Source organism: Rattus norvegicus, chromosome 16, assembly GCF_021556685.1.
Source record: "Rattus norvegicus strain SHRSP/BbbUtx chromosome 16, alternate assembly SHRSP_T2T, whole genome shotgun sequence".
Taxonomy (NCBI): domain Eukaryota; kingdom Metazoa; phylum Chordata; class Mammalia; order Rodentia; family Muridae; genus Rattus; species Rattus norvegicus.
Window position 1 is genome coordinate 82,637,573 of NC_141549.1, and position 26,347 is coordinate 82,663,919.

Below are 26,347 nucleotides of genomic sequence, written 5' to 3' on the forward strand. Positions count from 1 at the left end.
AATGGATATTTACATTAACCGAGAGAACTTTCTAAGTGAGCCCTGTTTCCTCTAAAGATTTAGCGCACTCTCAATCCAGAAAATCCAGGCCCCTGTGAGCCATAGCTCACATCCAGGAACTTACCTCACTGTCAGAAACTTCTCTGTCATTAATAATGAACCGGAAGTTGGCATCAGGTGAGAGGTGCTCTGCCTGGAGCCAGAATCGGACCTGGCCCTTATCGAAAATCTCATATGCTAATTCTGATTTCAGAGGAATTGCTATAGGAGGAAGAGAAATCATAAGTCAGAGGTGAGTAGATCCCCCTCAGGCAGTTAGTTCCATATTGTAAGACAACACCAACTCCAGGTCCTAAACATTTAAAGAAGTCATGGAGTATTTTCATGCCTGGGACCATGGCAACAAGGCATAAAAATCAGGCACGAAGTCTCCTGTTTGATGAGTTCCTATGGCTATCTAGTCAAGGTCAAAGGTTGAGGAGTGACCCTGTGAGGTGACCTTTGCTAGACAACCAGCTTGGATTAGGAACAGACAGTTAAGTTTCTCCACCAAAAGCTGATATTTCTGCTAAGTGGGTCACTCTAAGCCTAGTGAAGGTCCTCCCTCCTCCTGAAAATTCATGTATGAAGCAGGGGGATTACTTACTGGGATTCTTTATCTCATTGCTCAACGCCATCAAACGCTCAAGTTCTAAAATTAAGAAAAGAAACATTATCAGTTTTGACCTGTGTGCATCCATAAATCTATGATCAGCACCAAGGTAAAGCAAGAACTGGGGTCTCACATCACCAAGACTTGCTCTGAGGATGTGCAAATGAAGAAGGACAAATTAGGGGCTTAACATGCTAGTACTCTGCTCTAGCCACAGTCCTCACCATGGAACCCATTTGTTAAGGGGGCAGTTGAGGCTGACACAGAAGTGTGGGAGAAAACACAGTAGACACTCCTGAAATTAAGAATTATCTGCAGAGTGGATAAAGGGACACTCCCCAGGGATCACCACTCTCTCTAACACAGGAAACACTCCTTATAGCCCTGGCTCTGCTCCTGGTAACATTCTGGGGCTAGTGAATTTCTTCCCTTGCCAAGACTTTATTCAGATAAGGTGAAGTTCTCTGATTCAAACCCTCATTGGGGCAACTTGCAACAGGGCAGGAGCAGAATGGCTCCCAAGGAAACCCTAGGCAGGGCCAGAAAAGCTGAAATCCCAAGATGTCTCTCCTTCTCCTCCCCTTCTTCCTATCTTCTTCTCCCCCCTCCTCCTTGTCTCTCATGAAGCCAGAATTCATAAATGTGGTGGGCATATGGGAGCATTCCTTTGCACTAAACTCTTCCCAATCAACAGCAAACTCCACAGGACCATTGACTTGGTCACGAGGACCTCTGTTTCCAGTGACACCACCTAGCAAGGATGTGCATCACCCATTCTAGCTACACCTGGAACCCTGGGGTCTTGCTTTGGTCACCAGTGCTATAAAGCATGCTGGGAGTTTCATCCTTTGCCACTACATAAAGCTGCCCTGTGTAAGCCACAGAGAAATGTATGACTGCTTCTTGTGCATGCAAAGACAGAGCCCTCAAAGGCAGATAGCAAAGCACCTTTTGTGCACCGCTTAAGGAGTGGCAGGGCCAAGCCTCTGCTGTTGTTGGGCATGTCTTACTCAGTCTGTCTGAGTTTGGTAAAATTTAACCAAAAACTGAACTAGATTTGTGGAGCCATCAGCATGTCACTGATGCCCTCCTCTCAGGTGCTCATGTGCCCCACTTTTCACACAGTGTGTGGGATAATGGTGTCTCCCCAAGTTCACATGTAGGAAGATAACTCCTCTGTGGGACATATTGAGAGGTGGGAGTGAACCCACACTGTAGTCTCAGGCATGGTCCCTATTGAAACAGTGAGACCCTTGTAAAGGTAAGTTCTGCTTCCCTTGCGTGATACTTTCCCAGACAAAAAAAAAGGTAGCAAGAAAGGCCCTCAGTCAGATTTGTTAAATTTCTAAAATAATTCTGACTCAGGAGCACTCCCTATGTCTTCAGCCTTCTTCCTGATTGTGAGGGTTTGTATATCTCTGGCCCAGGGAGTGGCACTGTTAGGAGGTGTGGCCTTGTTGGAGTGGGTGTGGCCTTGTTGGAGTGGGTGTGGCCTTGTTGGAGTGGGTATGGCCTTGTTGGAGTGGGTGTGGCCTTGTTGGAGTGGGTGTAGACTTGTTGGAGTGGGTGTGGACTTGTTGGAGTGGGTGTGGACTTGTTGGAGTGGGTGTGGCCTTGTTGGAGTGGGTGTAGACTTGTTGGAGTGAGTGTGGCCTTGTTGGAGTGAGTGTGGCCTTGTTGGAGTGGGTGTGGCCTTGTTGGAGTGGGTGTAGACTTGTTGGAGTGAGTGTGGCCTTATTGGAGTGGGTGTGGCCTTTGTTGGAGTGGGTGTAGACTTGTTGGAGTGGGTGTAGACTTGTTGGAGTGAGTGTGGCCTTGTTGGAGTGGGTGTGGCCTTTGTTGGAGTGGGTGTGGCCTTGTTGGAGTGGGTGCAGACTTGTTGGAGTGGGTGTGGCTTTGTTGGAGTAGGTGTGGCCTTGTTGGAGTGGGTGTGGCCTTGTTGGAGTGGGTGTGGCCTTTGTTGGAGTGGGTGTGGCCTTGTTGGAGTGGGTGCAGACTTGTTGGAGTGGGTGTGGCTTTGTTGGAGTAGGTGTGGCCTTGTTGGAGTGGGTGTGGCCTTGTTGGAGTGGGTGTGGCCTTTGTTGGAGTGGGTGTGGCCTTGTTGGAGTGGGTGTGGACTTGTTGGAGTGGGTGTGGCCTTGTTGGAGTGGGTGTGGCCTTGTTGGAGTGGGTGTGGCCTTGTTGGAGTGGGTGTGTCACTGTGGGTATGGGCTTTAAGACCCTCATCCTAGCTGCCTAGAAGTCAGTCTTCTCTTAGCAGCCTTCAGATGAAGACTTAAAACTCTCAGCTCCTCCTGCACCACGCCTGCCTTGATGCTGCCATGCCCCCACTTTGTTGATAACGGGACTGAACCTCTGAACCTGTAAGCTGGCCCCAACTAGATGTTGTCCTTAAAAGAGTTGCCTTGGTCATGGTCTCTGTTCACGACAATAAAACCCTAACTAAGACACTGATCAGTCAGTCTCTGAAAGTGGGACAAAGCTGAGAATGACAAGCCTGTGTCAGGAAGACATTACCTTCCTCATCCAAAACGAAGCTGGAAGACACACCATCTGTGTCACTTACAGATACAGAATATGTCCCTATGTCTATTTTATCTGGATTCTTGAAGTACAGCTTTGAGCTGAAAGGAAAAGGACAGGTGAGCATTATTCATTTGTTTCTGCAGAAGCCAACAGGTTCACAGCCTCTGACTTGCCAGCAACTTACTGATCACCCTCTGTGTGAACCTCGAACCGCTCCTCATCGGCGATCTCCTCATAGGCCTTGCACCAGGTGAACTGCGAGGCGTCTGTCATTTCCTGGCAGTCAAACCCAAGGTAGATGTTGCCCTCCTCATCCACACCAGCACTGATCTCCTTTGTGCCTGTAAGGGACAGGGAGGAGGGGAGAGAACACAGTGTCCCCTGGGTTCCTTTCCCAGAGAGGCCAAATGGAATCTTGTTTTATACTGGTTACATCATCAGTTTTATTTCATATCTACCCAAGGCTGACCAGAGAGGCTAGGAAGGGCAATACGTGTGTCCTCCTCAGGGAGCTGGCTGACAAGGTCGGCCACTTGTAACCTCAAGCTTCTGCTGGCTTCCTCTCCAGCACTTCAGAAACCCCTGGACTACCTCTCAGAGTAACTCCCTCACCCCCAGACCATGACCTAGACAGTCACGGTTACCCTACTCCACATCACCCTCACCTCCCTTCTTCCTTCAGTTATTCTGTGTCTGCTGGAGAATAAGGGCTACTATTTGTGTGGTACACATTGACCAAGGGGAATACCTGCCTTGGTAGCAGGCATTCAGAATCTCTTAGAAGCTAGAGATGGTGGGGGTGGGGGGAGTGTAGAAAAATGGCTCAGACATTAAAAGCATTTGCTGCTCTTATAGAGGAGTCGGTTTGATTCCCAGCACCCACACAGCAGCTCACAACTTTACTTCTTTTGTCAAACAAGTTCTGCTTTAAACATATCTGGGGGACTTACAGGAAAGGAAAAAAGGAGTTCAATGAGGGGTAAGCCAGTGATGGGGTATATAACTAAAATGCATCATATACATGCATAAACTTATCAAAGTTTTTTTAATTTAAATGCCATCTATTTAAACATGCTTCCGCACATGCATACACATACACACAGAGAGTGTGCACTCCCCTCAGTGACCTGCTGTGCTGAGCAGCTGAGAGATGGGGGCTCACCTGGCCGGGCCTCCACGAGCACAGGCTCCGATGTGTCTGACGGCTTCCCTGGTCCACTGGCATTCACTGCTCGAACTCTGAATACATAGGTCTTACCTTGATGCAGGTCACAGACCTTGAAAGAACAGAAGAAACATGTGCCAGGGCTGACAGGATCCAATCTCAACGAAGCAATGAGCAGATTGGGGTCTGTCTGCATTCATGTGCCTCTGAACACTGAAGTGCAGAATTCAATGCTATTGACAAGGTTACAGCCTGGGGATGATATTGAACACAATTCTCCAGGACCACACACTATTCGAAATGTGGTTTCTGGCTGTGGAAATCATCCTTTAGACATTCCAAAATGGAGCCGGTCTCTTCTACATGCGTACACTGCCATCCATATCATGGCTGGGCTCTAAGGCATTCATTTCCCCATCTAAAGGAGACTACACCATGAAACTGCTCTGCAGAGAGCACTGCTGCCCACTTCTCTATCAGTGAGCTTCACTGCCTGGCACAGATGCCACCTTCCTTGAAAGAAGGGTGCATAGATGTCTGTCTAACCCACAGCAAGAGACTTCTGGGTCAGGAAAGGAAAGGTGACCGCACTCTCCAGAGCATGCAGGACAGGGACTCAAAGGCACTGTCACAACTGACCCAGTGACTAGGAAAGGTAAAGGGTTAAAGCTAAATACTTGGAAAATGAGGATAAACTAATTTACATTGTGTGTGTGTGTGTGTGTGTGTGTGTGCACGTGCGTGTGCGTGTGTGCTCCTATGGATGTGTGAGTGCAGTTGTGTGTGCATGCAAGTGCAGGTGTGTATGCACATATATGTGTATGAGCATACTGGTGTGCATGTGTGAAATGATGTGAGTGTGCACATGTGCACATGTGTAGGCACAGGCATGCATCCTACGCATATGTGTACATGGGTGAGTTCAAGTTTACATGTGTCTATATGAGCATGCACTTGAGCACAAGTATACAAGTGTGTGTGCATGTGTGCCTATGTGTGTATGTGTCATAGTGCAAGTGTATGTGTGTGTGAGTGCTGGTGTGAAATTATGTGTATGTGTATAAATGCAAGTATGTATACATGTACCTACATGCATACAAGTGCATATGTGTGAGTGCACTATGCAGGTATATGTATATGACAGTGCAATACATGTGCATGTGAGTTCGTGTGTATATTTGTGCATATGTGTGAATGCATGTGAGAGTGCAGGTGTGCATATGTGCATGTGTGGACTTCTATCTGTGTGTACACGTGTGTACACGTGTGTATACTGACAGTGGAGGCATGATGCATGTGCACACATGTGTATGAGACTGTGAAGGTGCCTATGTCTGTAAAATTTATACATACAAGTGTACATATGTGTGAGTTCAAGTGTCCACCTCCTCAAGGCGCTTTGCTGCCCTCTATTGGAGCTTCCTGCTCCTGCTCTGTACAATGGTGGTCTCCATGGTATCTAAAGAGGCTCTCCCAGAGACTTCTGGCCAGTTTGCTACAGAATCAAAAACACGACAAACCCTTACCTTTAAGTAGCGATTTGGAGTTGCTGCCTCGCTGGTGGTCTTCCACTCCCCAGAATCCTCTTCCTTAAAATCCACAAAATATCCAGAAACAGGACTGCTGCCGGAGTACACCGGGGCTTTCCACAGTATGACCAGAGATGTGTCTCGGACCTCACAGAACGTCAAGTCATAGGCGGGACCTGAAAAGTCACCGAATCTGAGCAGCAGTGGAAAACTCAGCCAAACCTAATGACCATCATCGCCACTCCAGAGACCCTGCAGCCTGAAGGGGGCACCCACCCCATCACTCCAGGGACTCCGCACCCTGGCCTGGGCTGCGCATCCCCACCATTCTAGTGATTCCCCTGCTGCTTTGGCAGGGGCTTCCCCGACACACATCACATATATCAGCCTCACATTCACACATCACTCTGCAGACTGTCTCACCAGGTTCTGGGGCTGTCCAGGCCTCACACTTGAAGTGCTCACTGGGATCCGATGGCTGCCCGATCCCAGCCAGGTTGGTAGCAGCGATTTTGAACTCATACAAGGAGCCTTCAGTCAAACCTTCCACCTGCGTGCATTTTGTTTTTAGTTAATATTAGGACTGATGGCTGCGTCACAACACACAGGGGCAAAGGAGGACTCATGATGAGTATGCGAAGAGAAATGTAAGCGGAACGGACAATGCTGGAAAATCAGAGTACTCGTTACTCCAAGAGGCCGGCTCTACACCTAGTACGTATACCACAGTCATGCGCTCAACTCCATGATGGCTCATCCTCAGTCTACCAGACTGATGTGGTCACCTCTGGACAGGTAAGGAGCTGAGCTGAGAGAGGAGGCAATGCCCACAAAGAGCAAAGGTGGTGTGAGGGGGCCAGCTTCAAGCCCTACTCAGCCTCTGCCTGGTGGAATGGAGCAAGGGGTTAGTGTGAGCCGTGACTCCAGTCTGGCTAAGTAATGGCAGGATAACCTATCAGTTGCAGTCGCTGAACCTGCCACCTGTAGTCACCATGAAATCTACTCTGAATGTTCAAATGCTTGCTGAGTGGTCATGGTTTTCAAGTGGCTGTGGCCTTCAGTCCTCACTGAGCTTTGGGGTCTCTGCCAGTCATGGGCAAGACACTAAAGAAAAGCCTTTGACTCAGCAGCTTGGTAGGATGAAAGCCATATCCAGGTCAGAATATGGATTTCCAAAGTGAGACCTTGGTGGTTAGACTGCTTTACTCCCCGGAGGATAGAGCATCTCACACAGAGTGGGAAGCCCGTTCTGCCAGGGACACAGGTCCAGTAAGGAGCCACTGGAGGCTAAGGGTGAATATTGTCACACCAAATCTGAGTTTAAGTCACAATACACCATAACCTGTATGTGTGTAAATATAGTTTAAATGACACATAATTACATTATATTATTTTACATTATATAATTATATTATAAAGATAGTATATACTATATTATATAAAAATACTATAAGAAAAAGTATATTATATAAGTATATTATAAAGATAAGGTATATTATATTATAAAGTATGTTACATCACATTATAAGGATAAATATATTATATTATAAAGATAAAATTTATCATATTATTTAATTATAATAAAAGGTAAAGTATACTATATTATATAATTACATTATAAACATGAAGCATGTTATATATGTATATATAATATATATAAAGCATATCATAAAGCAGAAACTTCTAAGACATATTTAACTGCTAAGGACTCTTCCCAAATTCTCATTCTCCATTGTGTCTGCTCTGATCAGTCTTTATGTGTTGGGGTTGAGATGAATTCATTCATCACTCCTCAGATGAGAAGTCCAAGGCTCAGACAATTGAAATCACAGTCAAGGGCTTACATCTGCATTTGGTCCGCTGTATCTGAGTGTGATGTGCATGGGGGTGGGAGATGGGAACCATTGGGATTTCTAGGAAAGGGTGGTTATCATCTTATCAACTTATCAACAAAGAGCTGAGTGCCCTCTCGTTGGCATTTGCTGGGCTAGATCCTTCCCCAAGCGCCAGGCTCTGCTCGTAGTATGGAACTCATCCTTCTTGCCAACCAGGGCTGTTCATTAACCAACTATGAAATCGCTCGATTATGACACAACCTCTTTACTGCTTCTTAGATTCCCAAGATCTATGTTATTCCAAAACACCATACCCTCTTAAGTCTAGGATTTTTTTTAAAACTACTAGTTCTTCAGGATCAAGGGGCCCCAAATCCACTGAACTCTGAAACTCTGAGCGAAGGAGTCCAGCCAAAATGCCTAGGCAGAAGCAGAGGCACAAACGAAACCAACCGTTAAGATCCTCTCTTTGACAGGCGAAGAGTTGATCTCGTGCCAGTTCTTATGATGCACTTCTCGCTTGTCCAGGTAGTAACCTATGATGGCAGAGCCGCCGCTGAACTTGGGCACTTTCCAGCCTAGGGTCATGGAGTGACCGTCACAGTTGAGAAGGGTAATCCCGTAGGGATGAGAGGGGACAGCTGCAAGAACACAGAAGCGAGACAAGTCACCAAGCGGTCGGCTCTGGAGTCACAGGAGAACAAGGCACAGGCAGCAGTCCCGAGGACACACCTTCCCCCTTAACTGTCACTGCCTGTGGTCCCTGCTTCCTTTAAAGGGCCTGACTCTTTCTTCTGCATTCGTGGCTCTTTCTAAATGCCATGGCCAATATCTTGACAATAGGACAGGAACTCGTTTAAGCCTGTTGCAGACGTGGAGACAGTAGGTGCCCCCACACCCTCACCCCAGTGCCTGAGGTTAAACAAATAGAGCCTCCAATCTGCCTGTGTGAAGAACAATCACTGTGTGGCCAGAAGGGGGCAGCATAATCCACTGTGTGTGTTCTAAGTTCAGGGATGAAAACATCTGCTCAATGTGAGTACATAGCTCATGTTTCCCCTTTTGGTCATCATGTCACCTTCCCCAACAAGCTTAGGAGTATGCCCCTGCATCTCTCTCTCTCTGAGGAACCTGGTTCATCATCTGTGGAGATAGAAGTCAGGAATTCCCACTGAGAGTAAACACAAGCCTCTGGCTTCCTGCGTTAGATAAGAGGCAAGTAAGGAAGAATGTGAATCCTTTTGGGGAGGGCAGAGAGGTAGAAATCAGAACCAGATGTTCTCTAGTCCTGGCTCATCTGGGAGTTAGTCCTCAGACGAGTTCCACAGTCCTCAGACTGTCCTCAGGAGGCCCATAGTACATACAGGCCTTTAATCCCAGCATGTGGAAGGCAGAGACAGGTGGATCTCTGTGAGTTCAAGGCCAGCCTGACCTATATAGTGAGTTCTAGGTGAGCCAGGGCTACATAGAGAGATCCAGTCTCAAAAATAATGAAAAATAAATAAAGGGATCCCAGGAATAATATTGCCAGGAGGGTGTTGCAGGATATTTGATCACACTGTGAACATGGAGATTGTATTGTTTACTGGGAAAAAAACTGTTTCTAGCTGTGGTGTGGCTCACCCTTAGCACACACCTTTAATCCCAAACACTGAAGGTAAGGTTAATTTGCAGAAGGAAGCATCCTTGTTAAAAGTGACATCTAATTGAGTGGCAGACAAAGTGATGAATCAGAGAAGATTTGACTGAATAGGACAGGCCCAACTCTCAGGAGAAGAGAGAGGAAAGAGAGGCAACAGAGCGAGACATGCCGAGGAGAGGAGAGAGAGGGCGGTTTACCAGGATAGTTATAGAGACACGGATTGCAGAGAGAGAACAAGCCAGGCACCAGGGAAGACAGAATGAACCAGAGAGTGAGAAGGAGCCAGAAGATTCAAACAGATTGCTAAAGTGAGTATGAGACCAAGCAGAGAAACTCAGGAGAAGCCAGATTGAATCAGTCAGCTCGGAGAGGTGTTTTGAGTAGAACAGCTGAGTTGAACCAGCCAGCCAGAGTTCAGAAAGAGCTGAAAACATCCTATGGAGGCTAGAAGCGTCCAGGGTGAGGCCTAGGACAGTACAGGAAGGCAAGAAGCCTCGAAGATGATAATTATATCAGGAGAATAAAAGTCACTTTTGCAGGAGGAAAACCCTAACTTCTAGAAATGTGATAAAATTATCTGGAGTTCAAAATAAAAGCCTGACCATATCTCTTGAGAATAAAAAGATAATGTTATAATGGAATATGCAGCTGTAGCATTCGTATTTTAAAGTGTCGCTCCTGCTTCTGTTCAGGAACAGAGTGAGCTCGACAAAAAAGCTACAACAGCACCTGTCATAGATCACCTCGTCTAGGGACAGCAACAAGGTCCTGGCAACGCTCAAAGGGCAGAGACTCAGGATCTCTGGAGCAAGCTGGATCACCAAGCTAGCCCTGTCTGCAAGCTCTGGCTTCAGTGAGGAAACTCTGCCCCCAAAATAAAATGGACGACATCTCGGGCCTCCACATTCTCATGCACTTGTAGATGCACAAGCGCACATGCGCACATGCGCGCGCACACACACACACACACACACACACACACACGCACACACGCACACACACACCCCACAGACATGTACAGAAAAACTGGATCAAAATAATAGACATTTTAAATATTCATAGATAGGGCCAGGAAGTGCCACGAAAGCCAGATGTGTTTGGTCCTAGCAAATATTTTCAAGGAGGACATGTGGAGTACAGACATTATTGTGATGTCTTCCGTATTTAATTGGCATGGTGTTGCCATACTCCCATTGTTAACAAGCCCCACCCCCACCTCTGCCACCTTTGTTTAGATTTCGGTGTGGCAAGTGTCTATCCATGCAGAAATCATAGCCCTAAACAGAGACAGGAGAGCCCGTGAGCTACGTACTGAGGGCTGCCTGGACCTTGATGACCTCTGACTCCTGGGAGTTCTCGCTGGTCCCCACGGCATTCACAGCCTTAACCCGGAAGATGTACTGCTCACCGGTGGTTAAGCCGTGTACCACGAACCTGAGGAACAGGATCAAGAGTCACACAGCACAAGCCCCAGCTTCCTGCTTCCTACAACTGAAATAGGTGTAATTGGGGGTTCATCACAACATTTCTCACTTGGTCTAAAGACAAGGTTACTTTTCCAGTAAACTATACACATCCACCCTTGTTTTCAGTGTCATAATTGAATTCGATAGAGTAAGAAAGTAAGCCAACAATATTGATCATACTGCACTTGGTGTGAGAGTCTGAGATCCTTCCTGCCTAAGGTCTTACATCCGGAGCCTCTCTAGACTGAAGCTCTGCTGCGCCATCTGTCTCCTGACACCCAGGAGGTCTGTGTATCGCAACTGGATGCAGGGCAGGTATTCTGCAGCGGGTAGAGGCTAGGATCTCAAATCCACACAGGCTGAGCGCTGGCTTTGACACCGGCCAGACCATATGTCCCTTGTCATGTTCCTTGACACCTACAAGGCCGTGTTTTCTCTCCTGGGGAGCAGGGATGCCCAGTCCTCACAGAGCTGCCAAGAGCGTCACGTGGAAAACAACAGATAAGCCTTGGCCCACCTGCCTTGCGGACCGCAGCTTCTGTTCAGGGAGCATCAGCAGCTGTTACAACTCTACAGTCAATACAATGTATCAACGTCGTGCAAACCCCTCCCTGACGATGCCCCGGGTCTCTTCCCTGACGATGCCCCGGGTCTCTTCCTCTGATGCATCTTTCTCCAGTTGCTGACAGTGTATACGGATTGACTCTCTAGCTGTTATTTGTTTATACGATTGCATTTTAAAATTATGCCTTTTTAAAAGGGTCGTTTTTGAGTAAAGATGGTAGAGGTGCCGCTGATGGCCTCCATAGCAGCCACCGTGACACAGGCCAGTGGAACATGTGTTGTAGGAAGTGCAAACCCAGACAACCTATGTGTCCTGGGCAAAAAAACAAACAAACAAACAAACAAAAACAAAAACAAAAACAAAAACGTAAATACTCTGGCTTCCCACTGCAGAAGACACGGGTCTCCCTTGCACTGCTCAACCAGGGTCAGCATTCCCTATCCCAAGCCTGTCCGGGGCTAAAGGACAAATCTGCCCTTATGTGAGCAAAGTAGGATTTACCCTGCAGTGTGGCAAGTACTGAGGTGTCTCTCTGACCCCACATAAATCAAATTTAAATGATAGTTATTGTTATATATTATGTACATATTTTATTGTGGCATTGCATACTATACATTTATATGATGACGATGATGATGATGATGATGATGATGATGATGATGATGATAATAATAATAATAATAATAATAATAATAATAATAATAGAAAAAGGTTGTTTTTATCGATAGACAAGTTTTCTCAATGATGTGACCTACCCAGGCCAAGTCAGTACTTTGGAATGTCATACCCCAACAAGTGACTAAACAAAGGGAAGATATCTAAAGGGGACTGACTGTTGGCATTCTACTGTGGTCGCTCGAGCTCCAGGAGACCCACTGTGTCCAGTGCCGTGCCTCTGTGACAGAAGGTTGGTTGCTGGGTGATGGAGGAAGTCACCTGTTATATCCAATGGGTTTATGGTTACATGGTTCCCACATGTTTGTTCCCGCCACACAGCAGTCCACATAGTAGCCCAGCAGGTCTTCTTCATGCTTTGGTCTGTCCCACTGGACCACGACAGATGTCTTTGTATTCCTGGAAGCAAGCACCCGGCCAGGTGCAGAGGGAACCACTGAAGGAGAAATCAGAGGGTGGGAGACAAGACAAGAGTGTGAGCCATTCTGGAGAGCTACCTTGTCCCCAGGGAGTAAACGCCAGGTTTAATATTCTACAAGGGAGTGAGTTCTAGGTGGAGTTGTGGGACTTGGGCATCTTTCCGGATCACCTGACTGCCAGGAAAGGAATTACCACTGGGAAATCATCAATTTCATAGGGCTGACAGAGGTTCTAGTGCATGAAGGCTTTGCTCGAGGGCCATGTTTGAAATAAGACAACTGGTAATCTCTTCTGGGGACTCTACAAGAGTACTCAGTTGAATCACAGTGTGACCATCTTATCATCTCCCCAGACCCCATAGGCTGTGGTCAAAGATCCTCTCTGGTATCACCAACCATTCCAGAGCCAACTACCTCAGTATATGCTGTCTTAGTTAGGGATCTTATTGCCGCGATGAAACACCGTGACCAAAAAAAGGCAAGTTGGGGAGGAAAGAGTTTATGTGTTTTATATTTCCACATACTTCTTTTTATCATCCATGGACGTAAGAATGGGAACTCTAACAGGGAAATAACCTGAGGCAAGAGCTGATACAGTGGCCATAGAGAGGTGCTTCTTGCTGGCTTGCTTCCCTTGGCTTGCTCAGCCTGCTTTCCTGTAGAACCCAGGACCACCAGCACATGGATGGTGCCACCCATAATGGACTGGGCCCTCCCCATCAATCACTAACTAAAAAACTGGCCTGCAGCTGGTTCTCATAGTCGTGTTTTTTTCAGTTGAGGCTCCCTCCTTTCGAATAACTCTACTTGGTGTGCCAAGTTTACGTAAGACCAGCCAACACACATGTCCTGTGGTTGTTAATTATTGTCGCTTCATACATGTGTCATTAAGTAAAGAAAAAAGTGTCATAAAATAAATACAGAAGAATAAAGGCCTCTCCTCAGAGACTACAGATGTGTGTACCTGTGGTCCTGGATTTGAGTTCTAAGTGCCTGGGAGAAAATGGGTGACAACCCAAAGAGGATCTAAAGGTAGTCTGGGCCTTCATCTACAACACCAGCTCATTGTCATCCCCAGCTTTCTTAAGACCTTGGACAAAGGCTCTTGGTCCCATATTGAACTTGAGTTGGAAGAGGCAAGTTGGGTCTCAACATGGTGATCCCAAGGAACCAGAACAGCCGAGGAAGCTGATAATTGGTGTCCTGAGCTTTGAAACCACAGACGACAGCTTAAGAGAACATTTTGAGAAATGGGGCACACTTACAGACAGGATGGTAACAAGAGATCCCAAACAAATGTTCTGTGGCTTTTGTTTTGTGACCTACTCTTGTGTTGAAGAGGTGGATGCAGAGTGTGCCCAGCCACACAAGGTTGATGGACGTGTGGTGGAACCAGAGAGAGATGTTTCTAGAGAGGATTCTGTAAAGCCTGGGGCCCATTGAAAGGTGAAGAAAATTTTTGCTGGTGATATTATAGAAGATACAAAGAAGATGTGAAAAGTATAATCTGAGAGACTACTTTGAAAAGTACAGCAAGAGTGAAACCATAGAAGTTATGAAAGACCAGCAGAGTGGGAAAAAGAGAGGACTTGCTTTTGTAACTTTTGATGACCATGATAGAGTTGATAAAATTGTTGTTCAGAAATACAGCACTATTAACAGGCATAAGTGTGAGGTGAAAGGGGCCCTTTCTAAACAAGAGATGCAGTCTGCTCCATCACAGAGAGGTCATGGAGGTAGATCTGGTAACTTTATGGGACATGGAGGAAACTTTGGAGGTGGCGGAGGAAACTTTGGTCAAGGAGGAAACTTTGGTGGAAGAGGGGGCTATGGTGGTGGAGGCAGAGGCAGCAGAGGCAGTTATGGAGGTGATCATGGTGGATATCATGGGTTTGGAGGTGATGGGGGCAGCTACAGTGGTGGTCCTGTTACAGTAGTAGAGGAGGATATGGAGGTGGGGGACCAGGATATGGAAACCAAGATGGCGGATGTGATGGTGGAGGAGGAGGATTTGATGGTTACAATGAAGGAGGGGATTTTGGTGGAGGTAACTATGGTGGTGGGAACTATAATGACTTTGGAATTATAGTGGACAGCAACAATCAACATATGGACTCATGAAGGGGGACAGTTTTGGTGGAAGAAGCTCAGGCAGTCCCTGTGGTGGTGGCTATGGATCTGGAGGTGGAAGTGGTGGCTATGGTAGCAGAAGGTTTTTAAAATTAAACAGAAATGGGCTACAGCTCTTAGCAGGAGAGAGAGCAAGGAGTTGTCAGGAAAGCTGCAGGTTACTTTGAGACAGTCATCCCATATGCATGAGAGGAACTGTAAAATCTGCCACAGAAGGAACGATGATCCATAGTCAGAAAAGTCACTGCAGCTTAAACAAGAAGTCCTTCTTGTTCAGGACGCTCACAGCTACAGTTTGCAAAGAGTGCAGCTGTTGATAGATGCAATGTAGTGACAATAAGATGTACATTCCTGAGGTCTTTTACCTGTTGTCGCTTTGTATTTTTTCTTTTCATTACGTCAGGTACACTGCCCTGGAAATTGTGGTAGTGACACCAGGAATTAAAACTTAAGGAATTTTCAACTTTTTCAAAAAAAAAAAAAAAAAGATGTGGTACAAAGGAGAGAGAGAGAGAGGCTAGAAGTGCCCTGGTGCTCAGAATGAGAATGTCCACCCCCAGGTTCATCCCGTGCAAAGGCTTTTAGGGTTCAGGAGGCCTGGTGAGAGGGCTATGCTTTGGGGTGGACTGCAATTTCAAGTTCCTGTGACCTGTAAATGAAACTTTCTGAGTGTGGTCTTCAAACCAGATGAGCAAGAAACTGCCATATGTATAGGGTTGGCCATGGGCTGAACCTACATTTTGACCCTTCACTGTGTTACTGTGTGTGGTGGTATCGTGCATCTAATCCCAGCACTCAGGAGACTCAGGACAATTACTATCAGTTTAAAGCTAGGCAGGGCTACCTACATAGTGAGACTCATCTCAATGAACATACTAACAGACCACTTGTTGGTTTTTTGATAAGAAGAGAGGCCTTTGGGGAAATGCTGAGTGCTGACCACAACTTGGAACAGCCCTTCATCCCTTCTAAATGCACTTCTGACCGTGTACAAGGTCACGCACGTGGCATTCCAGCATCTTCATTCTCTCACTGAAGTGGTGCCGGCGATGCCGTATTTTCAGCCTGTTATGGAGTCTGGTTATATGTCATAACTTACCAATCATGTCCTGAGCCTGAATAGGTGGTGTTATCTCTGATGGGTCACTCAGGCCATGCTTATTGGCTGACAAAACCCGGAACACATAGGACTTCCCTTCCGCCAAGTCAAAGACAGCATACCGAGGAGATCTCACTGCTGTCTGGGCATTGACCCTCTGCCAGCTGCCACTCCCAACTGCCGACTGCAGGGGGAACAGGACAGGAGGTCAGGGTCTCATAATGGTGAGTGAGAAGGTAATTAAAGAAACTTTTCAGTACCTCTCAATGAGTCATAATTCAGTTAGAAATTTGCCATTCTTCAGCTACTCATGGTGGTGGCGTGACATGACCTATGCTTTCCCAAGGGCCTAGGTAATGAAATGGTGAGTTCGCATTGTCTAGACCATGGAGCTAGTTCATTGAGTAAAGGCCTTTGGGGAATTATATCATCTTGTTAAACTTGGTGTCCAAGTTCATAAAAACTAAGAGAGAATATGTGTTATAAGGTAGAATGCTATATCTTACAAAGTCCAGTGTGACTCTGTGTGTGTGTGTGCATGTGCGTGTGCGTGTGTGTGTGTGTGTATGTGCCTGTGTGTATATTTGTATGCATATAGTACATGTATGTGTGTGTTTATGTGTGTGTGTGTGTGCTTGGCTATGTGTATATTTGTGTGCAAATGTGTACATGCATGCACGTGTATGTGTGTGTGTATGTGTGTATGCATGCCTGTGTGTATTTTTGTATGTGTATATGTGTGTGTGTGTGTGCTTGGCTGTGTATATTTGTGTGTGAGTGTGTGCATGCATGTGTTTGTGTGCATGTATGTATGTGTGTGTGTACTGGGCTGTAATGTCCAATGCATTTGTCTTTAGATATATCCAGGTGAAGCCTCAAACTGGTCAAACCTACAGTTCCCTCTACAAGATCTCTACCCAGTGGCCGCATGACTTGCATGCAAACACTGAGCCTCGATCTGGGTTTCTCGGAAAACCTGTCATCCTTGGGAGAACTGGAAGGCAGTGCAGGTGTGCAGACTCTAATCCTCCCTAAACCATGAGGACATCAGAACCAAACAGCTGAGCGACAGCACTGTAACACAGGTGACAAAGCTCAGGTCCTACAAGTCCCCATGCCAGAGCAGGTCCCTGTGGGAGACCAGCCCCCAAGCAGGTCTCACCTCTGCTCTCCACTTAACCTCCTCTTACACAACAGGGATCAGACTCTATGGGGACCAATGGACCCACAGCCCCTAAGTAAAGGACAGAAATTAAGGTAGCTGCCCGAGAGCTGCCTTCTTGGGAGCTTGGCCTGAATACCTTCTCAATGAAGTACATTAAGGGCTCCTTGCCACGGGGAGAAGGAGGATCCCAGCTGAGGACAACGTAGTTTCTGCTGACCTCTGAAGCCTGGACATTGGTGGGAGGTCCTGGAATCTGAACATCACCTGTTTAAAAAAAATGAATGGAGTGAGTGCTGTGTGGGAACACTTAGCCATTCTCCAGCACAGTCCATGGCACAAAAGAATGTTCTGGTGTGCCGGAGGGATGGCTAAGTAAATTATGAGCAGTGACTGTTCTTCCAGAGGCCTGGATTTGCTTGGCTTCTAGCTCTCATTTGGTGGATATCACTCCTGTTTCAGGGGACCAAGTGTACCTCATCTGACCTCCAAGTGTATCACCCACACACATGGTACATATACACATATGCAGGCAAAATACTCATAGTGGGTTTTTTTTTTTCCTTAAAGCCTACCCTGGTATGACCTGCTACAGTTGGCCATTTCCATGCAAACAGACCCCAGGATTCTTTTGACAAGTTCAAAGCAAAACTACTCCATTAAAGAAGATCGCTTCATTTTTATTTCTGATAGAGAAAAAAAAACAATAATTAACAAAACAACGGTTCCTAAACGTCTCATCCCAGAGTCTTTTAGATTTTCTACAGGACGGAGAAAAGGGTTCTTCTAGAAGTTATCACCCAAACCAGGATCTTGCCTCTGCAAAGGCAGCAGGCAACATTGCCACAGAGCCTACACAGGCCACACCTTGCTGATGTCTCCATACTGAGTACTGAAGTCTTGCCTTAGTTCCTAAGGCATGTTGCTCTTTCCTCCCTGCAAAGGTCCACAAACATTTGTGAGCACTGTAATCTGTGCCTGTTTATTTAAACTTCAGCAGAGATGGTGATAAGCCCTTCGCAAATAACTGTCAAGGGATATTTATGATCAAAGACATCTGGTATACCCACGTCCCCTCTCACCTAGCTATCTTTTTAAATACACGTGAGGTGGTAAAAAAGAAATTGTGTTTGAATTCATGAGAGACTTTCACAGGGACAGAGGTTTTGCCAAACCCAAGTTCCCTTTAATTGTTATACAAACGATTAGGAGTTTCAGTTAGATTAGCACATGATTAAAATGGTTTGAACAGTCCCCTGGACATCTCTCCACCCTTTGCAATATTTAGTTGCTCCCTTGGGACTCAGCTCCAGGCGGCAAGTTAAGCAGCCACATGGAAACAGCACAAAACAAGATTGAGTTTCACTGTGCGAGTCCCTTCACAGAGCACAGCTTGCTCTAGAGGGTTCAGCCTAGTCTGGAAGCATACCGGTTCATGGGTCAAATTTCACCAAGGAGTCAGCATGTCTACAGGAAAGTGGGCAGTCAGAGGGTGGCTGAAGGAATGGGGAGCAGCCCAGGTCCCCACTAGTTGTATAATGACCAAAAGAATCCAAACAAGGACACCAGTGAAAAGCGCAAAAAGAATTCTGCCAAGCTCCCTGAACCAAATCACTCCTGGTGGAGCAAACCAAAGGACATATCATATATGGTTCCCACCATCCTGGAGCAGACAGGCACTGCAAAACAAATGTCACACTTCAGAGCTGAGATCTACTGTATAGTTTTGGGTGCACAGCCTCTAGGAGTAAAGAAAGTGAACGAGGAACACACATTTTTGGAAGCCAAGACAAGAAGTAAAAATCCAACCTTTGCAAGTGGAGAACTCCCAGTGAGGATGAAATTCTTGACTCATTAAGACTTTCTACACAACTTTGGGGCAAGCAAGCAGCAGATCTGCACAGACCCTAGCCACTGACACAAGAAAACAGGTTGGGAATGGCCTAAGAACCACAAATGTACTGAAGAGACCCACAGAAACAAACCTAGGGTGAGGGGAGAGGTCTGTAGAGATAAAGGGAAAAGGAAATGACCAAATATATCTCCCTGTGCCTTTTGCTATGGAGCTGAGTATAGCTGGTTAATTACAAACGCCCTTGGCCTCTGCTCACTTCCTACCAGCTCTCTTGGGCCTTGACCTAGTTAGGCCATGGTTAGGCTAGATGGAGATGTGAGTACATGTATCACTGTGCTATGTACTCCTGTATACCTAAATACTTCTCAGACTAAAATTATTTTGATAACAAAAACACAGCATTGTATAATACATATATGTGTTATTTTTATCTTGTTATTACTTAAAATGTTTCCATATCCATCAAACCTTTTTCCCCTCGGAATAAACACTCCCCAGTTACAATCTAGAATGCTAAATGGGAACCCAGACCACATCTAATTCATAGTCATTGAAAGGTTGAGCTATGGTTTAAGCGGGGGGGCTTCTGAGTTGTAATCCTGTTTTTTTCCATCTCTCAACTCAAGGAAGCCATCATCACCCCAGAAGAAGTTTCCTTAAGTTGCTGAAACCTGAAGTTGATTGGGAGTTTGTAGGGCCCTCAAGAGTCCAGAAGTCAAGAGGATGAGAAACCAAGGCCAAAGGCTACAATTTCCAGAATAAAGGATCAGCTGGATATGCAGGGGACAAGTTTTCTGTCCTGAGTTAGTTCACAGGATCTTGAATATATGGAGTCAGTAGAATGAAGTCAGTCTTGCAGAGGTAGCAGGATCAAGATGTGTGCGCACAAGCCTGGTGTCCTGAGTTCAATCCCCAGAAACCACATGCTCTAATTTTATTTCTGTAACTATGATAAAAATCTTCTAACCAAAAGCACTGATTACTCAGCTCGTAGATTACAGCCCATCAATGAAAGATGTTGGGGAGAGAACTCAAGGAAGAACTTGGAGAGACTCTGGAAGAATTGTACTTACTGACTCATTGAAGTTCTTGCTTAGCTAGCTAACTCTCTTTGATACCCAGAATCACCTATATAAGGAATGGTGCTGCCCACAGTGGGCTGGCTCCTCCTACATCAATTAACAACCAAGACAATCCTTCACAGACACATCCACAAGCCAGTCTTATCTGGGCAACACCTCAGTTGATATTTTGTCAAGTGACCCTGGACTGCCTCAAGTTGACAGTTAAAGCTACTGAGGATGCCACATAAAGGCGGAAAGAGAGAACTAGCCCTGCAAAGTCATCCTCTGGCCTCCACAATCATATAAACAGCAACAATAGCAAACCAGAGCTAGGAAGGAAGGGAGGCAGTTAGTGTCAGAGCTGTGATGAGTGTGTGTGAAGCACTGGTGTGATTCCTCAGCACTGTGTGGATGGGGGAGAAGGAGGAAAAGAGGAAGGACTGTTAGATTCTATGACAAAGGATAGAAAAAAGAAAGAGCTTGCTAGTAGCAAACGTTTGAACTCAGACATGACATGCTTGAAAACACTATGAAATTTCCTTAAAGATTAGTTAAGGCAAATATTCACATTTAAACAGCCAAAGTAAACAGGCTGTCCAGGTTAGTTCTCAAGTGTTCCCTTGACACAGTCAAAATCACCCGAGAAGAGATTAAAGAGCTTCAACCACACTTGAAGAACTGCCTTCATCAGATTGACCTGTAGGCATGTCTATGGGACATTGTCTTGATTGCTAGTTGATGCAGAAGGGCCCCAGCCCACTGTGGGCGGTACTATCCCTAGGCTGTACCTTGATCTTGGAATGTATGAAAAAGCTATCAAACTATGAGCTAAGAAGGAGGAAGCAAAGGGCATTTAGGTATTCCCTAGTCTCCCTCTCCCCCACCCCACACCTCCTTTCCAGTCAAGAAGCCATGAGCTAGTACACAGAGTTCCTCTACAGTTTCTGCTTCAGTTCCTACCCTGACATCCCGCAATGGCAGACTGTGTAAGAAGTATAAGACAAAGTAAACCTTTTCCTCTCCAAGTTGCTTTTGGTTTAGGGTGTTCGTTTGTTTGTTTTCCATTGAAACAGAATAAAACTAGAATGCAAACTTACTCTCCAACCCTCTCCCCCTACACCAGAACCTTAATTCACAGCCAGCGTGACTGCAGACCATTGGAAATGCTCTTCTGTGCAAACAAAGCCTCACACCGGGGTTATCAGCCCCATGAGGCTGAATACCAGCCTATACCAAGTGTCCCACCTTCTCTATGTTGGGATCTTATCCTCCACCTTCTGAGATCAGCAGCATGAACAGATTCCAGCCCTGCAAATGTGCTCATAGCAACCATGAGTAAGGGTAGAGTCAGCTGGAAAGGGGGTGCAGGGAAGGGGAAGGGGATACCTGACTGCCCTCTGCTTCTTCCTCCGTAAATCAGAGTGGCTGTGCCCTCAGGCAGCACCTCACTGTGTCATCTCTGCTATGACAGTGGAAATACTTGGTTCACTCAACATTATTTTTAACTCAACAGCATTCTTTACTCAACACGCTCCCCACATGTATCTGTGCCTAGACTAAACGGTGAGTCCTCCAGCCAGAAGGCAATAGCTGGAAGGTCCCTGCCTTTAGGAGTTTTATTAGGCTCTGCTGCTTCGCAGAACTACAGGTTTCGCCACAGGAGGCATTTACGAAGCGAGCTGCACCTTCTCACCGTGGTCTTTGTTATGGGGTGTGAATTCCACTGTTCACTCTGGAATAGCAGGGCATTTCTCCACTAATCCTACATCCCAAGAGAGTGAAAGAGAATGCCATTGCCCCAGCATGCCAAACCTCCCATTTATTCGGGCCTGCTGATAGGAAGACTATCTTCTGCAGTATATATCAGAGCCATTTCTCAGTCATTCAAATGTCTACGTTTCAGTAGGTCCTGCACTTGGCACAGTGCTAGACTGAGGGAGACAGACAGTTATGTAGGATTGTAAGCCACCCTACCTGGGCCATTTCCCTCTGCTGAGTATTGACTAGGTGTCTCTCATGGCTTTGGAGGGCTTCTAGAGATCTATGTTTGACAAAGACCACTAGTTCCACTCGGGGTCACCTCTGCAGATTCCTGCAGAATCCCCAGGTACTTTCTGTGGAACTGTATTTTGTCTGAGATCAGAATTGAAGCACACTCCTTTAGAGACCTTGAGGCCTTCATAGGGTAGAAGACACAAGGTTAGGCTGCTCCTTTGGAGACTGCATACTGCACACCTAAAAGTCAATTCTGGTTGGCAACAGCCCTGAGAGGAATCTCCTCTAATACTTGGAAGAAGAACCAGGAAGTACCTCTGCCTCACTGGTGGCTTCAATCTGATTTGCAATCTTGTTTTAAGAGGAGGAAGAGGAGGAAAAGGAGGAGGAGGAAGAGGAAGGAGAAGAAGAAGAAGAAGAAGAAGAAGAAGAAGAAGAAGAAGAAGAAGAAGAAGAAGAAGAAGAAGAAGAAGAAGAAGAAGAAGAAGAAGAAGAAGAGGAAGAAGAAGAGGAAGGAGAAGAGGAAGGAGAAGAGGAAGGAGAAGAGGAAGGAGAAGAAGAAGAAGAAGAAGAAGAAGAAGAAGAAGAAGAAGAAGAAGAAGAAGAAGAAGAAGAAGAAGAAGAAGAAGAAGAAGAAGAAGAAGAAGAAGAGAAGAGGAAGAGAAGAAGAAGAAGAAGAAGAAGAAGAAGAAGAAGAAGAAGAAGAAGAAGAAGAAGAAGAAGAAGAAGAAGAAGAAGAAGAAGAAGAAGAAGAAGAGGAGGAGGAGGAGGAGGAGGAGGAGGAGGAGGAGGAGGAGGAGGAGGAGGAAGGAGAAGAAGAGGAAGGAGAAGAAGAAGAAGAAGAAGAAGAAGAAGAAGAAGAAGAAGAAGAAGAAGAAGAAGAAGAAGAAGAAGAAGAAGAAGAAGAAGAAGAAGAAGAAGAAGAAGGGGGAGGAGGAGGAGGGACAAGAAAAGGAGAAAAAGAAGAAAAAAAGAGGGAAAGGAGAAGTGTGTTGTGTGACTGTGTATGTGCATGTGTATGTGTTTGTGTATGCCTGTGTGTGTGTGTGAGTGTGTGTGAGTGCATGTGAATGTGTGAGAGTGTATGTGAGAGTGTGACTATGTGTATGTGTGGTGTGTGTGTGGTGTGTGTATGTGAGTGTGTGTGTTTGTGTGTGTTTGTGTGAGTGTGTTTGTGTGTGTGAGGGTGTATGAGAGAGTGTGTGTGTTTTTGTGTATGGTATGTGTGTGAGTATCTGTGTATGTGTGTGTGGTGTGTGTGTATGGGAGAGTATATATTGTGTGTGTAATGTGTGTACAAGTATGTATGTCTATGTGTGTGTTTGTATAATGTGTGAGTGAATATGAGTGAATATGAGAGAGTTGTGTGTTTGTATGTATGGTATGTGTGTATGTGTGAGTGTGGGTGTGTATGTATGTGTGATGTATGTGTGGTGTGTATGAATATATGTATGTGTGTGAGAGAGTGTGAGCTTTTGTGTGTATATGTGTGTGTGAGTATGTATATGTATGTGTGATGTATGTGTGGTGTGTGAGCTTTTGTGTGTATATGTGTGAGTGTGTGATGTGTGTGTATGTGTGTTGGTGTGTATGAGTATATGTATGTGTGAGTGTGTGTGAGTGTGGGAGTGAGTCTGTGTGTGTTTGTGTATGTGTGAGTGTGTGTATATGTGTGAGTGTGTGTTTGTGTGTGAGTAAGTGTGTGTATGTGTGCAAGTGTGTGTATGTGTGTGTATATGTGTGTGAGAATGTGGGAATGTAAGTGCGTATGTGGTGTGTTTGTGTGGTGTGAGTATGTGTATGAGTGTGTGTGTGAGTGAGCGTGTATATGTGTGTGAGTGTGTGTGTGAGTATGTGTATGTGTGTGAGTGAGTGTGTGTGAGTGTGTGAGTGTGTGTGAGTGAGTGTGAGTGAGTGTGTGAGTGACTGTGTGTGAGTGTGTGTATCTGTGCGTGAGTGCGTGTATGTGTGTGAGTGTGTGTATCTGTGTGTGAGTGCGTGTATGTGTGTGTGAGTGTGTGTGTATTAGTGTGTGTATGTGAGTGAGTATGTGTGTGTGTATGTGTGTGAGTGTGTGTGAGTGTGTGTGTCTGTGTTTCTGAACAACTTTAAGGAGTTAGTTTTCTCCTTCCATTTTGAGTTCCAGAAATCAAATTCAGGTCACCAGGCTTGACCAGGAAGCACTTCTGTCTACTTCTGAAGTTTCTCTTAACTGTACTGTGATCTAGTCATGAGTCCAACTAAAATCTCAGGATGTCTGATTCACAGTGTGATGCTCCTCTCAGTAGCCCCTCTTTCTACTGCCTCAGGGTGCATGTTAATGAGACATATTTGCAATATCAAGTTGAAGAAGAAAAATACAATGTAACAAACCAAGAATGCCATCTGACAGGGGAGTCACAACCAATTTCGGTTCAAATGTTAGGGATAAAACTTGCTGAAAAGGTTAAAATAAAAAATATTCTTTCACTAAGAGGATTAGTAAAATGAGGAATTTCAACGGGACTGTTGATTCCAGAACTGGTGTAGAAATCCAGGTATGCACAGTTGTAGTTCTAGCACTCAGAAGGCAGAGACAGGAGGATGCCTAGGATTCCCTGACTACTTGGCAAGCTTCAGACCACTGAGATACCTTGCCTCAAAAAAGCGAGAGACAGAGACAGAGATGTGCAGAGAGATACGGACACACACAGAGAGAAAGAGACAGAGACACACAGAGAGAGATACAGACACATACAGAGAGAGACAAAGACTGAGAGGCAGGAAGAGAGATAAAAACAGAAACAAAGACAGAGTATGAAGTAGTACCTAAGAAATGACAGAGCTGTCCTCTGGCCTCCAGATGCACGTGTAATGTACACGTACACATGCACAAAAAATATAGATAATAAGGAAAGATCCAATATCAGCAGAGAATCAGACCTCAGCTTTCCCTGCAGGAGTCCCTAGAAGAGCACATCCCAGATATGCACACTACAACTTGATCATTGTCCCCTCTGCCCGAAGCCTCTCTCATCTCCAACTCGAGTTCAGAAAGCTGAAGAAAGAGATCCTCACCTTCAAGGTCATCCTGGTAGATGACGATTTCTTTCTCTCCTTCCAAATGAATCGCTGTGAAGAAAAGGTGACAGTGATTTTGACATCCAAGGGTTCCCTGAAGGAAGTGCCCTTCTCCCTAACATGGGGCAAGCTGTGAGCTGACTCAGCATTTAGGCAACAAATTAGTTATCAAGTCATGACGTCTGGTGTTTGGAAGTGTTCTGGTAATTCTTGGTACAATCGGCCCTTTGTAGAGGGTCAAAGGACTCATAATAAGGTGATTCGAGCAAACCACGATGAGGTTCCCACGAGGAAATTTGTGCCACAGAATTTAAAACTGGACACAGAGTGGCTTGGTGTCAAGACATATGTCCCGCTCTATAGTGAAACTGCCATCAAGAGACAGGAAGCATGTGGTTGAGCATCCTAGATTCCGGTGATTGGTAAAGGTAAGAAGTATTGCTGTAAAACACAGGCTCTGCCTGGCTGCCTCCCATTCCTAAAAGAACATCAATCGCCTCCAAGTCTAATGACAGTGCTGATGGAGACGTCAAGAATGGGGAAACATTGCCCTGCCACACTCATCCTGGGGTGCTGTGCTTAAGGCGCCCATGCAGTGGGTAACAGAGAGAGAGCTAACTATGCTCAGGTGTCCCGGACGTTCTCAGTCACTGCTGGGACGTAAGTGAGCATACCTTGCAACCTTCTGAGGTCCACAGGGTCAAGGGCAGCCACAGCATCGGAGATCCTGGAAGGCCTGCTTATGCCGGCGTTATTGACAGCCCTCACGCGGAACACGTACGATCTTCCTTCGAAAAGTCCGGTGACGGGGTACTTGCAGATCTTTACCGGTGCGTCATTGCACTGAACCCAGTTGTTAGTTCCCACCTCACATCTTCAAATGAAAAAGAAGCGTATATGGGAATCCACCAAATACTCAGGGGTGTGCTCTCGTAGAGCATTCGTCACAGGGGAGCACGCCATTTGGATATAAACTCACGCTGCTGAAATACTGACTTCTATTCATAGTGATACAATAAATCTTAAATAAACATTTAGTAAGCTCAATAGGTATCTCTATATGCATCCATAGAGAACAGGTGAACAGACTGATGGATAAATGGATAGAGAGAGATAATAGATAGATGATGGAGCTGATAGATAGAGATAAGTCAGGCAGGATAGGCTAGAAGATGATCAATGATGGGTTATAGATAAAAATCATGAGAAGATGGGAAACAGCTGGAGGGTAAGGCAGATAAGGTGGAGATGTAAATAAATGATAGATAAGATAAAGTGGATAAGATTAAAATAGATGATAGGTAAGACAGATACATAGATGATAGATTAACAGACAGATACATTATCAGATAGATAGATAGATGTTAGATAGATAGATAGATAGATAGATAGATGTTAGATAGATGATAGATAGATAGATAGATAGATAGATAGATAGATAGATAGATAATAGGTGATCAATGAGAAAAGGGCAGATGACAGAAAGATAGCCTCATACATGCAGTTAC

The 26,347-nt window shown here is 45.6% G+C and overlaps 2 protein-coding genes and 1 pseudogene across 6 annotated transcripts in view; 2 read left to right on the forward strand and 1 right to left on the reverse strand.

The window, feature by feature from the left end:
- Positions 1-26,347, forward strand: part of Erich1 (glutamate-rich 1) — a gene marked incomplete at its 5' end in the record, with an annotated part of 52,793,804 nt that overhangs the window by 51,767,013 nt on the left and 1,000,444 nt on the right.
- The window catches only part of Myom2 (myomesin 2), a 73,130-nt gene that overhangs the window by 19,131 nt on the left and 27,652 nt on the right, over positions 1-26,347 (reverse strand). For all 6 annotated transcript variants that reach the window (XM_087588531.1, XM_087588528.1, XM_087588527.1 and 3 more), the window contains 14 exon segments: positions 25,514-25,713; positions 24,837-24,890; positions 17,005-17,132; positions 15,704-15,887; positions 12,317-12,491; positions 10,662-10,783; positions 8,161-8,348; positions 6,296-6,422; positions 5,870-6,048; positions 4,341-4,455; positions 3,363-3,519; positions 3,170-3,276; positions 647-691; positions 125-261 (listed from right to left, as the gene is read on the reverse strand). In XM_087588531.1, coding sequence (XP_087444657.1) covers positions 125-261; positions 647-691; positions 3,170-3,276; positions 3,363-3,519; positions 4,341-4,455; positions 5,870-6,048; positions 6,296-6,422; positions 8,161-8,348; positions 10,662-10,783; positions 12,317-12,491; positions 15,704-15,887; positions 17,005-17,132; positions 24,837-24,890; positions 25,514-25,713 — 1,918 coding nt within the window.
- On the forward strand, positions 13,732-15,295 carry LOC148000637 (heterogeneous nuclear ribonucleoprotein A3 pseudogene; annotated as a pseudogene).